Source organism: Hoplias malabaricus, chromosome 10 (genome assembly GCF_029633855.1).
Source record: "Hoplias malabaricus isolate fHopMal1 chromosome 10, fHopMal1.hap1, whole genome shotgun sequence".
NCBI lineage: Eukaryota > Metazoa > Chordata > Actinopteri > Characiformes > Erythrinidae > Hoplias > Hoplias malabaricus.
The window spans coordinates 22,294,043-22,306,931 of NC_089809.1; the positions used below are offsets into that span (position 1 = coordinate 22,294,043).

Genomic DNA, 12,889 nt, shown 5'->3' on the forward strand with positions numbered 1-12,889 from the left:
ATAATATCTCATATGAAAGCAAAAAATGAACTTATTCAACACTGCACAATATGAGTGGTTTTTGCTGTGTTGGTATGTGTGTGGAGATAGTGGTTTTGTCACCCAGCTGTGTATTTGGTGTTTTGTAAAGTACTAGGTTAGATATTTCTTTAGTCTTTTTAAAACGCTCTTGCCCTGTTCAGTACAGTGTTTTGCCCATGTGTTATTGTCCTCACCTTCTTTGACACTTTTACTATAATTTGTATTTTTTAAAAACCAGTTTCTGCTGCTAATGAGAAATATTTTGCTAAGCTAATTAGATTGTGTATCAAAAATACATCATTCAAATTCAAATTGGATTTACTTGGTCTACATTCTTGTGAAGACCCCGTTTCAGAGATCAATCCAGGAGGTACGAGAGGGAGTAATGCTAAGATGTTTTTTTTATTCCAGTATACAGAAATTTATCACAAAACGTGCAGTGAGAGGAGCCCTAGGCCCAGTTAAGCAGTGCTCTGCACCCTGCAGATCTTATATCCGCCGCTGGAGGGAGTCAGTCCTGGGTCTGCAGAAGTGAGTCAGAGAGTGGTGTGAGGCATGTCGAGCTTCTCAGCGTTTACAGGCAAAAAAATCGTGAGTCTCTGCGTTTTTCCTTCTGCATGTTTACTGTTTAATTTGCGTTCTTCTTTGGCCATCTTGTTCATGTTCATCTTGCAGGATTGCGTTATTTCTAAAGGGTTAGGGTCTAAACCCTTCATTGTCGTTCAGTGACTCAGCCGTTTACCCCTGTAACAAGAACGTAATCTTGCTTTATCACTTCCAGAGAAATAAGGCAGCGGTGCTAAACGCCCACAAAAACCTTCACCCGTCAACTGTGAAAGAGCACATTTTTCTCACCTGAGTCATTTTCATGTGTTTACATCCTGCTTCCCGCTGTTGTGTTTGGCGTGTTTGACCAGGACTATGAAGAATTGTTCTGTGATTTTAAACCTGAATAAATCAGTTGACAGAAAACTGCAAAGCGGATTGTCCTGCTGTTTTCCGAAGTTATTCACTAAAGTATTTATATTTTTTAAAGTTTTGTAAAATTGTAATTGTAGTAATTCTAAATCAGAAAGTTGTTGATGGACTGTCAGGCCTTATTTCAGAGTCATTCCATGAAAAAGTTTGCCATTTGGGGCCATAGTTCAGTAGGTACCTTTTATGATAAAAATAATATAAATAATTTATATAAAAGTTATTTCTTTATTTTATTTATTTATTTATTTTTAATCATAAAGGTACTGGCTCCAAATGGCACACTGAAGCAAGGCCTGACAGAGTGTGTGTGTGTATATATATATATATATATATATATATATATATATATATATATATGTATATATGTATGTGTTTTGCTCCTACAATCACTGTCTATTTTTCTATTCTCTAAGGTCCACTGACCACACAGGAACACCTGAAATTACTAGAGTATGTAATTTTAGAACTAATAAGTGCTCCCATGTGGTCGGTGGAGCTGAGAGAATGAACAGTGAGTGTAGAAACAAGGTTGTTTTAATGTTATGGCTGATCAGTTTATGATTATAATTTAAAATAAATAATCTTAAGAATTCATAATTAATATCTGTCCTAGGTTTTGTTTTCCATCCCATCACACAGCTTTCCTATAAGTTAAATGTACTGTCACAGTAAGTGAGGAAGACTTATAATTGTCATCATTAAAGGCTTGTGAAAAGCCATATTAGAAATTAGAGATTTTTACTTTTTAAACATTGAATATTTTGGATCATTTGTTTTGTTTTTTTATGTTCTTGGCAGTGCCAGTCCAGCTTAGCATCTCCAACCTGCCACACAGGTTTCCAAAGAGAAAATGGTTTTTGATTTTATTTTATTTTATTTTTATTCTTTACACAATGTCCTATAATTTACTGTTGAAAACCTGCCATTAAGTGGTTTAAGATTTACAACAGGCTGGCAGTTTGCCCTGAAATTTTTCACCCCTTCACACTCTTCACCTTGCACTCTAAAACATCTTCTATGTGATGGTGAAATAATTGTGTTATTTTACCCAAAAGTATTAAAATGTTTCAATATATATTAATATACCATTAATCCCACCTCCCCACCCAACCCTCGTTTTGCCTTCCTGCAGCTCCCAAAGCCCAGTCAGCAAGTTGACAGAATTTATTCCTAAGTTTTATGACATAAGAAACCCTGGTGGTCTGAATTAATGCACTGGAGACTGCCTTTGGAAAAGTGAATTTTCAAGAAAGCAATACTCAGTGTTTAATGCCTATTTCGATCGTCATCACAAGTATAAATCATGATTATCAAGTACGTCCATTTTAGGAATTACAGACAAGTAGGCTACATCCTGATCTGCACACTTTTGAATTATGTGACTTATACCGGGCAGAAATGCGTGTTGAGATTTGTGAGCAAATCTAAACTGACTTGTACAAATGCATCACCCCTCAACAATAGGTGCTGCTGCTTGACTCCTTGTCAGAATGCTGTTCTTCAGCCTCTTGTAGCAGTACGGGAACAACAGGTTACACACACGATTCCTATTATTTCTGTTTATAAATGAGGGTTAAGAAGTATAAATTCTGTGCTTGTTGTGGTAATATCCTTCATGTAGATATTTGCTGGTGTGGTGCTGGTTGACCAGCAGAGCAATGTCCAAAACACAACATGCCCTGATTCTTGCTGAGTTAACTATGCTGTTTTCCTATCCTGTTTAGCAGTGTGTGGTGTAAAATGTCAAGTGTCTTGACGCGGTGGGGGGGGTTTGGCAGTTCTATTTTGACATCTGCTGAAATGATTCTCCCCGTCATGATACAAAAAAAAAAAAAAGCTTAAAATTGTCACTAACCAATGTTATATTCTTTAGACCTATTCCTTAGCACACTTGGTTTGTTTATAACACAGTTCTTGTTCAGAAGAAAAATGAGGAAGTATTGTATATGCTATAAATATATTTTTGAAAAGGTGTGAAGATCACAGTATGCCAAATAAGAGAATGCTGCCAGAGAACGCATTTCCTTATTGGTTGTTCCTGATGTGGAAGTTAAAGTTGAAAGCTGTATCCTGTTTTAACCACCCTCTAATTAATTTGAATCTTTGAGCCTGGTAAAAGTGGGCAAATGTCACATGATTCACAAATTTGCAGATAAGGATGTGTGTTGTGAATCATGACATGGGAACATTTGAAAACCATTCTTTATTTTACTGCAGTTTTATTGTGTTTTTGTAAAACTTATATATATTTGTTAGTTATGTGAAAGATATTAGAAAAACAATTTCTGTATGTATTTGAAGGTCATGTGTATTGTAACAATTGCTTTTGTATTTGTGAAGCACACTGTGTGATTAGTCTTTTTTTTGTTTTGTTTACAATTAGTATAATATTTGCAGAATTAAGTAAAGTTTTGTCGCTAAATTTGCTCCACACCCAATTTTCACTGGAGCGTTATGTAACTGAAATTGGTGGAGGATGTCAAAGGAGTTACAAAAACAAAATCTGCTTTGTCCTATTGGCACAGATCTCATGCAATGACTCTTTTATTTTCAGTAGCAAGGTGTCTTCTAATGAGCACTATCTAAAATCTAGGTGGCAACTGGAGAAACTTATACATGTGATTTAAAAAAAAAAATGCTACTGGCCCTTCTTCTCAAATTCATGACAGAGCACAGTGGTCACAGGAGGAGCTTCACAAGGGACTCCGCCTCATTGTGGGGAAGAATGTGGTGGGTGCTGGAGGTACAGGCCTGAGAACAGAGACGTTTGTGTTTGCTGCTGGTAGCATGACTCTCAGACTGTGTCTGATGATTCTTTTCCACTGAGTCAGACTCAGTTGGAAGACACTCCCTAGTCTTATGGATTCGAATGGAGTCTACTGCCAGCTTTGGGCATAGGACTTTCACTGTTGTTTATTGTCGATATCGTGTTGTCTTTCGGTTATTTTGCAAATGCAGTGAGCTCTGAATGCCCCTCAGTATAAAAATAGAGCTTTAAAGTGGAAAAGTAAATTATGCCAAGCTTTTGAAAGTGAAATTTTTTTTGTGAAAGTTGAGGGGGGAAAAACTGTCCTTAAAGTTGGAGAACATAGTGTATGCGTTAACTTTAAATAAACTGGCAAGTAACCATTAGCAGTTCATCAGGGTGGAAATATTAATTGTTTTTGCAGAAATCAGCTAGTTTTTCTTTTCTATTGCCCTTCTTTATAAATGTGAGTCTTCCCTTGCTATGAATAGTTATAGATCTGTTACAGAGCTGCTTCAACTTTGCTGACACCCAGACAGTCTTTGTGAAGGCTTGGGTGCAGAAGGGTGTGTAGAGTAGGAAAACACTGTAGTTAAGCATGTTAGAGTTAAAAAAAAATGGTACACAACCCAAGTGCCCTCCCAGCCATCTGTCACTCTCCTTCTCACTGCACACCTTATTGGACTGTTCATTTTAGGAATACACCCCCCTCTGTAATAAATATTAGGTCAGATATATCTTGATCGCAAAGTGGCCTGGCTGGACATTTTTACTTTGGGCTTTTTTGCTGGTGTAGCTTCATGCAGTTAAATGGGCGCTGAGTTTTTATTAATGGATGTTTTTGGATTTCTGCAAGATTACCCAAGACAAGGAGACTTGGAGGGGGATTTGAGAATGTTATTGCTGACACAGAGTGTGCATGATAAAGGCTTTTCTTTGGATTCCTGAAGATTCACTTTTGGTTTGGGCTGACTTGTGCAGTGTCACTAAGCCCAGAGCCTGTGCTTTAAGAGGGGGGAAACCTGTACAAAAATGGGAAATTTTCGGAACTCCCAAAGGGCCAGAAAGCGAAAGAAACGGAAGAAGAAGGATAGGGATAGAAGACTGCTCGGGCTCTGCTCTTCTGTGTGCTGCTCCACCTTCTTTTTCCAAGTCCCTCCCACTTTGCTTGTCTCTTCCTGCTAGGGAAGGGTTCAAAGGCAGCGTGCCAGGACCAGAGGAGGAGGGAACTAGCAACACCAGACACTCTGAAAGTGTACAGCTACAGAGACCAGCAGCTACAGCAAGCTTTCCCCAGCACACTGTGATCTACAGGAACCCTGCTCAGTAACACCACTCTTTGCCAGGTAAGCTTATGTACTGGACTAGATATTTATCTCTGTTTTATGTTCCCAGTGAATTCTAGTTGAGGTAGAATCCTGGTAAAACAGAAAGTATAAGCTGCTCTCTGTTAAACTGTGTGTGAATGCACCTTGAACTTTCAGTATGTGTTGCCTGGCTGGTGGGCGTTGAGGTGGGGGTGTGTCATAAAGACATGTCACATTGTGCTGTGAAGATTTATCAGCCAGATTTCCTGGGTGTCCTGTGACAGGATTTTGAATTACTATTGTTTCCATGTATGGGTATAAATGCTTTTAAATCTGTCAGTAAATGAAATGGGAGTCAAATGAGGACACTTGAATGTTGTGCACTAGTTTAGCTGCAGGATATCCGAAGGCAGTCTGTAAAGCTTCTAGTAGTGTACCAGGCCTGTTTATTTTATCAGTTTTTTGTGTGTAGCAAAGCACCCTACCACAAATATGCATTTGATTTACATGGAGTTGAAAGGGTGTGGCACTAAAAAGGAGGGTTGGTGGGTGGATGACAAGATGGAGGAGGAGGAGAGTGGCAGAGGAGAGGTTGGAGTATATGAATGATTTGTAGTTTTGCCTTAAATGTTTTTCATAAATGCATTATTTTTTTCTATTAAATAGATGTGTGTCTGAGTTAGGACAAGATGGGAATTTTAGAAAACTGCACACTAGTTCAAAACTCTAATCCTTCTCTGTATTGTTCTTCTCACTTCTATTCATTTTTGTTCTTTCTTCTGTTTCTTCTCTCCATCCAACTTTTTGGTTCCATCCTCCTTTGCTCCATTTCCCCCCCCAATATTCTTCTTGTATCCCCTCTTTACCACTCTGTTGTCCATGCTTTTTCTTCATTTCTTCATTATTTTTGCTTCTCTCTATATGTGTTACTCTTATCTGCTCTCGATTCTTCTTCTGTTCTTAATTTCTTGTCACCTTTCATTTTTAATCTTTTTTCCAATCTATTCTCTTCTCTTCACAGCTTCAAATAATTTAAATCTTGTCATTTTAAAGAGCAATTATGGAGTCTCCAGCTCAGAAGCGCACCACCCGTAGTGGAGCGACCCCCCTGTCGCCCACCCGTATCACCCGTCTACAAGAGAAGGAAGACCTGAGCAACCTGAACGACCGTCTGGCGGTCTACATCGACAAGGTGCGCTCTCTGGAGACAGAGAACGCAGGGCTGAGGCTGAGAATCACCGAGTCCGAGACGGAGATCAGCCGGGAGCTGAGTGGCATGAAGGCAGCCTATGAGTCTGAGTTGGCTGACGCCCGCAAGTCCCTGGACTCTGTTGCAAAGGAGCGAGCCCGGCTGCAGCTGGAACTCAGCAAAGTTCGTGAAGACTACAAGGAGCTCAAGGCCAGGTACAAACACAAATGAAATACCAATAATCATGGCAAAATGATCCACGTTTTAAAACGTTCTAATATTTGAATTGATCCAAAAGGGAATTATAGGATGTATGTTAAGTCCTCAGTTTAGGTGTTTTATTAAATATTGATTTTATTTACTCTTCTATTTCACAATAATTATAGTCCAGGTGGATGTTTGTTTACAGGATTTAATATTCCAATGGCCTTTACAGTAACATCACAATAATTCTTTGTCTATATAAGCATTATAGCCTATACTTTAAAGGCAACGCACTGGCTAAATGCTTTCATTTCCTTATCATAGAACACTAGACTTCTACTAGACTTAGCCAATCATTTTGCTGTTAGCAGCGGCAAACATGAATTCCTGAAACAAATATTTGACAGTATATATTGATATTGTTCTATGTTGTTCTATAGTTTGTGGTAGATTTCCCTGCTAGCTAGTACTGCAAATGGCATTTAGATTGCCGTATTCTGTAAAGCCCCTCCCTCAGACGCATTCCAGGTTTTTACAACCGAAGTCTTGTAACCTCAGGTGTGTGGTATGCTGTTTTACTACATGTGGGTGTGCGTGAGAGAATCAGGAATGTAAGCACAACTGCCTCAGCACACCCTGTCAGACTACCTGAGAATATTTATCTTTCATATACAAGTATATTTAAAATAATAAGTTAATATTAAAATAGCCACAAACACACAACACATGCATTTAGTCACAAGCTGAGATTACAGTACTTAAAGTTAAGTGCACTCATTCCCCAACATTACAGTGAGCATGCAGTAAGCATCTAAACACCTCACAACAGTCCCAACTGTTAAAGGGGCAGAGCCATGCAAAAATAGCACCTTTGCTGACCCCCAGCCAATTTAAATACCAACACAACAGTATTTTTCTGTTACTGCTTCAGTTGTATTAATGACTTTGTTTTAGTCGTTCTGTTATTGAAGTTGCTGTTGAGTGTAGAAATTGCTGAGTTTTACTTTGTTTCCATTACACCACTGGCCAGGATTTATTATGCTGTTTAAAATGCAACATGCAAACACCAGGGCTTTGCAATTAAAATTTAATGAGGTCCAGTTGATAAATTCCACCCTGTCTAAATACACTCACCGACATTTCATACAATCAATGTATTCCCAATGAGTCAATAAATGATAATGGTCAGTTTTCAAAGTAGAATATTTTAACCTGCACAAAGAATGAGTATGGCACTTGCATAATAATGATAATAATAATAATAAAAACATTTATTTTATTAGTTCATACTTCTACATTAACTTTTGGGAGCAAGCTATGCACTAATTATTCTACTAATTATTCTAATTTGTTTGGCTTAGTTCAGTGATATTTAAATAAAGACTATAGCTGCAACATGTGGTGTGTTTTCCAGACTCTTTTTTTAGAAACACTAATTTGCTAATTATGTTAATATATAAAATATTGACTGCTTACAAAAAATGCCTGTGAAGGTCAACATATGGTACATTTACAGCCATGGCAACACCTCTGAAAGATTGGAACATGCAGACAGGCAGCTGGCTAACTAATCATTCATTGAGTGTAAACAATGTCTATCGCATTATTAGAGTTTGTCTTGCTGTCATTGAAGTAGTATTTTACTGTGTGCACACTGTTGCTGTGTAAACTAGGTGTGGGTTAGACCTGCCAGGGTGTGGCAGAGCATAAATATTTAAACTGAAAAGAGCATGCGTACAGTATAGCCAACAAACTTGTGGACGCTTGTTTTAACATAAGGGTATTTTCCCCCTTTGATGCAGTTACAGCTCCTGCTCTTCTGAGATTTTGGACTAGATGTAGGAACATTTCTGTGAGGATTTAATGGTGGTCAGCCATGGAAGCATTAGTGAAATCAGGTTGGGGTTACTGATATTTGGATCACAAAATTCACTGCTATTGTGCACACAGCCCAGTGCCAGTGCAGTTTTAAACCCCTCTAGCCCAAGCTTGCACTCGAATATAGTGACTTCAAGGTAAAGACATAGAGCAGCTCGACAGCTTCCCAGGCCATTTCAAGCATCTATAGCTTAGGCGTCCTGTTTTTAAGTGTTTCCGAAGTGTACTTTTTATTTATTTATTTTTAAAATTCTCTCACTCTCCGCCCCTCTTCCCTAAGAGACAAATTAATTGACACTGTGAGAGCTTCTGTTTCTGTATTTTGTGCAGTGTTGTATTTTCCTGTGATGAAGTATATCTTTGTGCTGTGACATGGACATTAGTGGACACAGTCCATCTGTTGCCATAGTAATGACAAGAATGTTACTGTGCTGCAGCTCTGTCTCCATCGCTCCACTCGCTCGTACATCACCACTGTTTGGGAGTGTTTGGTTGCCATGGGCGTGTGAGCCTGTGTGCGGTGGCTGACTGGATTGAGTAGTGACTCACAAGCTTTTCATGGCTTTGAGGGAAGCAGACACTTTCAGAGCCAACTCTCTGTATCTGTCTCAGTGCCTTAAACCCTCCCTTTACTCCACTCTAGCAGTTAAAAATGGCGTTTCCTAAATAAGCACAGCATCAACCTGTTATTTTCTCTCTTCCTGTAGGTAGATGGTTACGTGATAAAAGCTGCTGATCAGAGAAGTACTGTGCCCTGAGGATTTTGCAAAGTCAGAAATTAGGAGTAAAAAATCATTCTGATTGATTCTAAAATGAGATAAGAAGATTGTGGCTCTGCCCACAAGGGCCTTATTTCACCGCAGCTATGGCGAAGCTGGGCATGCTATAAAGAAGTTTAATGGAATTATTATTTTTTAAATAATAATAATAATTATAATAATGAAGACAAAATATTATTATAATACTAATAGTTTATTCAACCTAGCAACTGTCTAAAGAAACACATTTGTGAGCAAACTGTGCATAGGTCAGTTCCAGTGGGGAATACCCATTAGTCAGAAGCAGACCTCTTTAGTTCTCTGGTTTAAAATTACACTTAAAGTCACTGCACAGTCCTGGTGATGCAGCACTAATGGGACACTCTGCGTGCGCACACACACACATGTGCTCTGAAAGGAGAAGTGCTGTGTATGTGTCCAAGTGTGGCCACTGTTCTTGCCTCTGGGGCAAAGCATTTGTTTGCTGTGATCATCAGCAGACAGAGGACCCTATGTTATATTGGAGTGTGTGAGACAGACAGGTGGTGTTGGAGTGTGTTGGACAACCAACAGGTGCTAGTGCTGATCAAGCTGTACTTTTAAAACCTGCATAAACCTTTGCAAACTAGCATTAGCCTCTGAATTGATTATAGTGATATAGACTTGTGGATACCAGATCTATGTTTAATGATTCACTGTGTCCATGAGTCAGTGTCCAGTTTGCTTTTCAGCAGTCATAGATCTCTATAGAAATCTAGTGAAAGCAATGCCCTTATCATTCTTATGAAACATTAACTAGAGTTTTCTGCCTGACATTCTGACGTCCTTCACATATGTTGCATACTTGGATCTCTGTAACTTTCTTCCTTTTTGGCTGTAATTACTAAATTGTTTACAAAAATTATTAATATATAAAAATATGCTGTGTTCAATTTTTTTTTCAAGGTAAAACAATAACAAATATGTGATGCTTGTGCTTTTAGCTTAAGTACACCATTAATAATTATCTAAAATATCATTAATAATCATTGTAATTAAAATCCCTTTGTGTTAACTTACATTAAAAGTTGAGTGTTCTTCCTCATGTCTTTAAAGTTACCATATACAAGATAAATGCTTTTTTTTCGCATCATATTTCCTTGACATCCACTGTAAAATTAGGTAATTCATATTTACAGTACAGTTTTCCATGTTAATTTTAACCCTCTGTCAAGGTAAGTTAACAAAATTAATCTGGGAACTTTTGATACTATATCTTGATATATAAAAGATTCTGGTCTGATTTCCCTAAAACGCTCCAAGTAACTCCGATATGAATGGGTGGGGCTAAATTGCTGTAGGTCAAACAGTTTTTCAAATGTAAATCAATTCAAAACAGTAGATGGTGTATCCTGCTAAGGAAACGTTAGTATTGGACTGCTGTTCAGTAAAAAGTTCTGCAGCAAAGCCAGTGTCTTTCATGTGGCTTAAAAGCAGTTGGATTTCAAACAGCTACACCCTCACCTTGGACACAGGCAGGTCCTTTTGAGGTGTGACTGTTTGGTAGGAGGTGTGGTTATTTGTTTATTCACTATATTCGGCAGCAAAATCCCTCTGGAATCACCCAGCAGAGTAGCTAAGGGTTAAACTGGTTCTATCCAGCTTTAATAATTTGGTTTAGCCAAAACAGTCAAAGCCAAATTCCTGTTTTTGTTCTCAGTATTATTATTCTTAGATTTCTTAAACAGCAACTTATTTTTCCAGGAGAAAGTAAAAATGTTTAAGAAAGTTTATTTTAAATAACTTTTGTTCCTAGTGATCTACCTTTTCTATTGCTCCTTCATTGTGATATGAGTCAAACCATTGGTCTGTGACATTGTCTTCCAGCCCTCACATATTAATATTTTAATGCTCCTAATGCTCTATTTTTATGCCTTAACACACCTGCTCCAACTCAACACGTTTATCGATTATTTGATTCATTTAATGTGTTGGAGCAGAGAGAATTTTCCTTTTTATTATTATTATTATTTTTTAGTGCAGTGCTATATAAATATAAATAAATGTGTTTTTCTTGACTTTTGCAATTTATGAAGTCTCAGAAAAATAAAAATTGCAATACGTATCATGCCTTAGTGTATTGTGTTAGGAATGTTGCCATGGCAAAAATCTAATGGTCAGTGTATCAGTATGTCAAACAAACGAGGGAAGGGTGTAGTACTCTTGATGTGTAATGAAGCAGAGCTCTGAACTGAGTATATTTTTGGACACTGAAACAGAAGCTGTAGTGGATGTATCAACATGCACATACACCATGAGTAGTTTTTATCAAATATCCATTTCCTGTTCCTACAGTTTTTTTTGTTGGAAATTGAATTTTTCCTTTTGTTGGTAACCTACTGCAAATAATGTAACACTAAATGTTGTTAAATGATGTCAGACAAAACATTGCTTAGTTTAGTTTCAGTTCCTTTTATGTTTTGTCTGCAATCTGATGTCTTTGTTTCTAGGCAACTTTAGATACTGTTCATTCATGAGGGTTCACTCTGGTCTAGTACAGAATGAAAGAAGTCTGTATCTTCAGCATAAAAATAACTCCTGCAAATCTAAATCCAGTTAATTACATGAACAACCGTGGTTGATACAGGCGGGAAACCCTGGGGGATCTGATCGATCTCACTACAGGAATGAATTTGAATACAGCGTTCTCTGCTTTCAGTTATAGTTTTTTTTTTTTTTTTTTTTTTTTTTCCCCTTTGTTTCTTTCTTCAACTTTTATTTTTTTCCCTTGGTATGTGGTTGCACCCTAAGGCCAGTTCCCATTTCTATGAGGTTTCTTTATTGTGACCTCACCTGAGCTCATTTGTCATGACCCCCTTCAGGTTCAAGAAGGTGAGACATACCTGGAGGGGGCTACCAGAGTTGATCTGCTTAACTCCAGATTTTGTGGTTATGTTTGAAGTAGTCTATAGTATTAATGGTGCAGCATGCTGGACTGGAGCTTATGTTCAGTTCTTGCTTTTCTAGTGTGACTAGAGTGTATAAATACACTCTAGTTGTATGTCAGGATTTTCAAGATATAATTAATAACTTGCATACTACACCGTTTTACAGGGAATGATTTTTACTTCAATGTTATGACACATGAATGAATGATTGAATATGTATGCTTATTAGGGATAATATAGAAATAAGTATACATTATACATGTCCCAAAAGCTCCGGACCTCCTGTCAAATTAGCCTAATTTAATGTGTCCATTTTATGGGGAGACCATTCCTGACACGTGTTCAATTGCATGGACTCGAAACTTGTGTAATTTTTATATAAATGTATTGCAAGTAGAATGAGAAAATAGAATTTTCTCAATGGCTAACATCAGTATTATGGCATAGTGTTGACTCTTCCCAGAAAAGTAGCGAATTTTAGTCTGGCACTAGGATAAAATGCCTATTAACATCCTTGATTCCAGAACATATTTAGGATGTTTTGCAAAGGCAGTGTGAACAGTACATTGTGTATATAATCTTTTGTTTGATGGACTTTGAAAGACGTTGGTAGCTGAAGACATGATTGTCTTGCAAAGGTCTCCAATAGAAAACAGATGGGGGGATGCTGTACAGCAGATCCTTTACAAGCATACAAAGACATTTTTGTTGGTAGGAGTGGAGCTGGTAGTTGGATAATGAGAGATTTTAGGCACCCATAACGCTAAGTCTATGTTCCAGTGCTTTACTGGAAAGTTTGTGCTGGCGGCTCTGTGCATTATTTGCGTGTGTGCACTCACATGAGGAGAAGAATGGTTCAGAGTTTCCATGGCATTCATAGC

The 12,889-nt window shown here is 37.8% G+C and overlaps 1 protein-coding gene across 3 annotated transcripts in view; it reads left to right on the top strand.

The window, feature by feature from the left end:
* Positions 1–535: 535 nt before the first annotated feature.
* lmna (lamin A) overlaps positions 536–12,889 on the top strand; it is a 28,732-nt gene continuing 16,378 nt past the window's right edge. The window contains exons 1-3 of one of the 3 annotated variants that reach the window (XM_066684062.1): positions 536–612; positions 4,931–5,091; positions 6,074–6,456. In XM_066684062.1, coding sequence (XP_066540159.1) covers positions 6,113–6,456 — 344 coding nt within the window. In that variant the 5' untranslated portion in view covers positions 536–612; positions 4,931–5,091; positions 6,074–6,112. Of the gene's footprint in view, positions 613–4,548; positions 5,092–6,073; positions 6,457–12,889 lie in introns of those variants that run through there. The other 2 variants (XM_066684059.1, XM_066684061.1) reach the window with 2 other exon arrangements.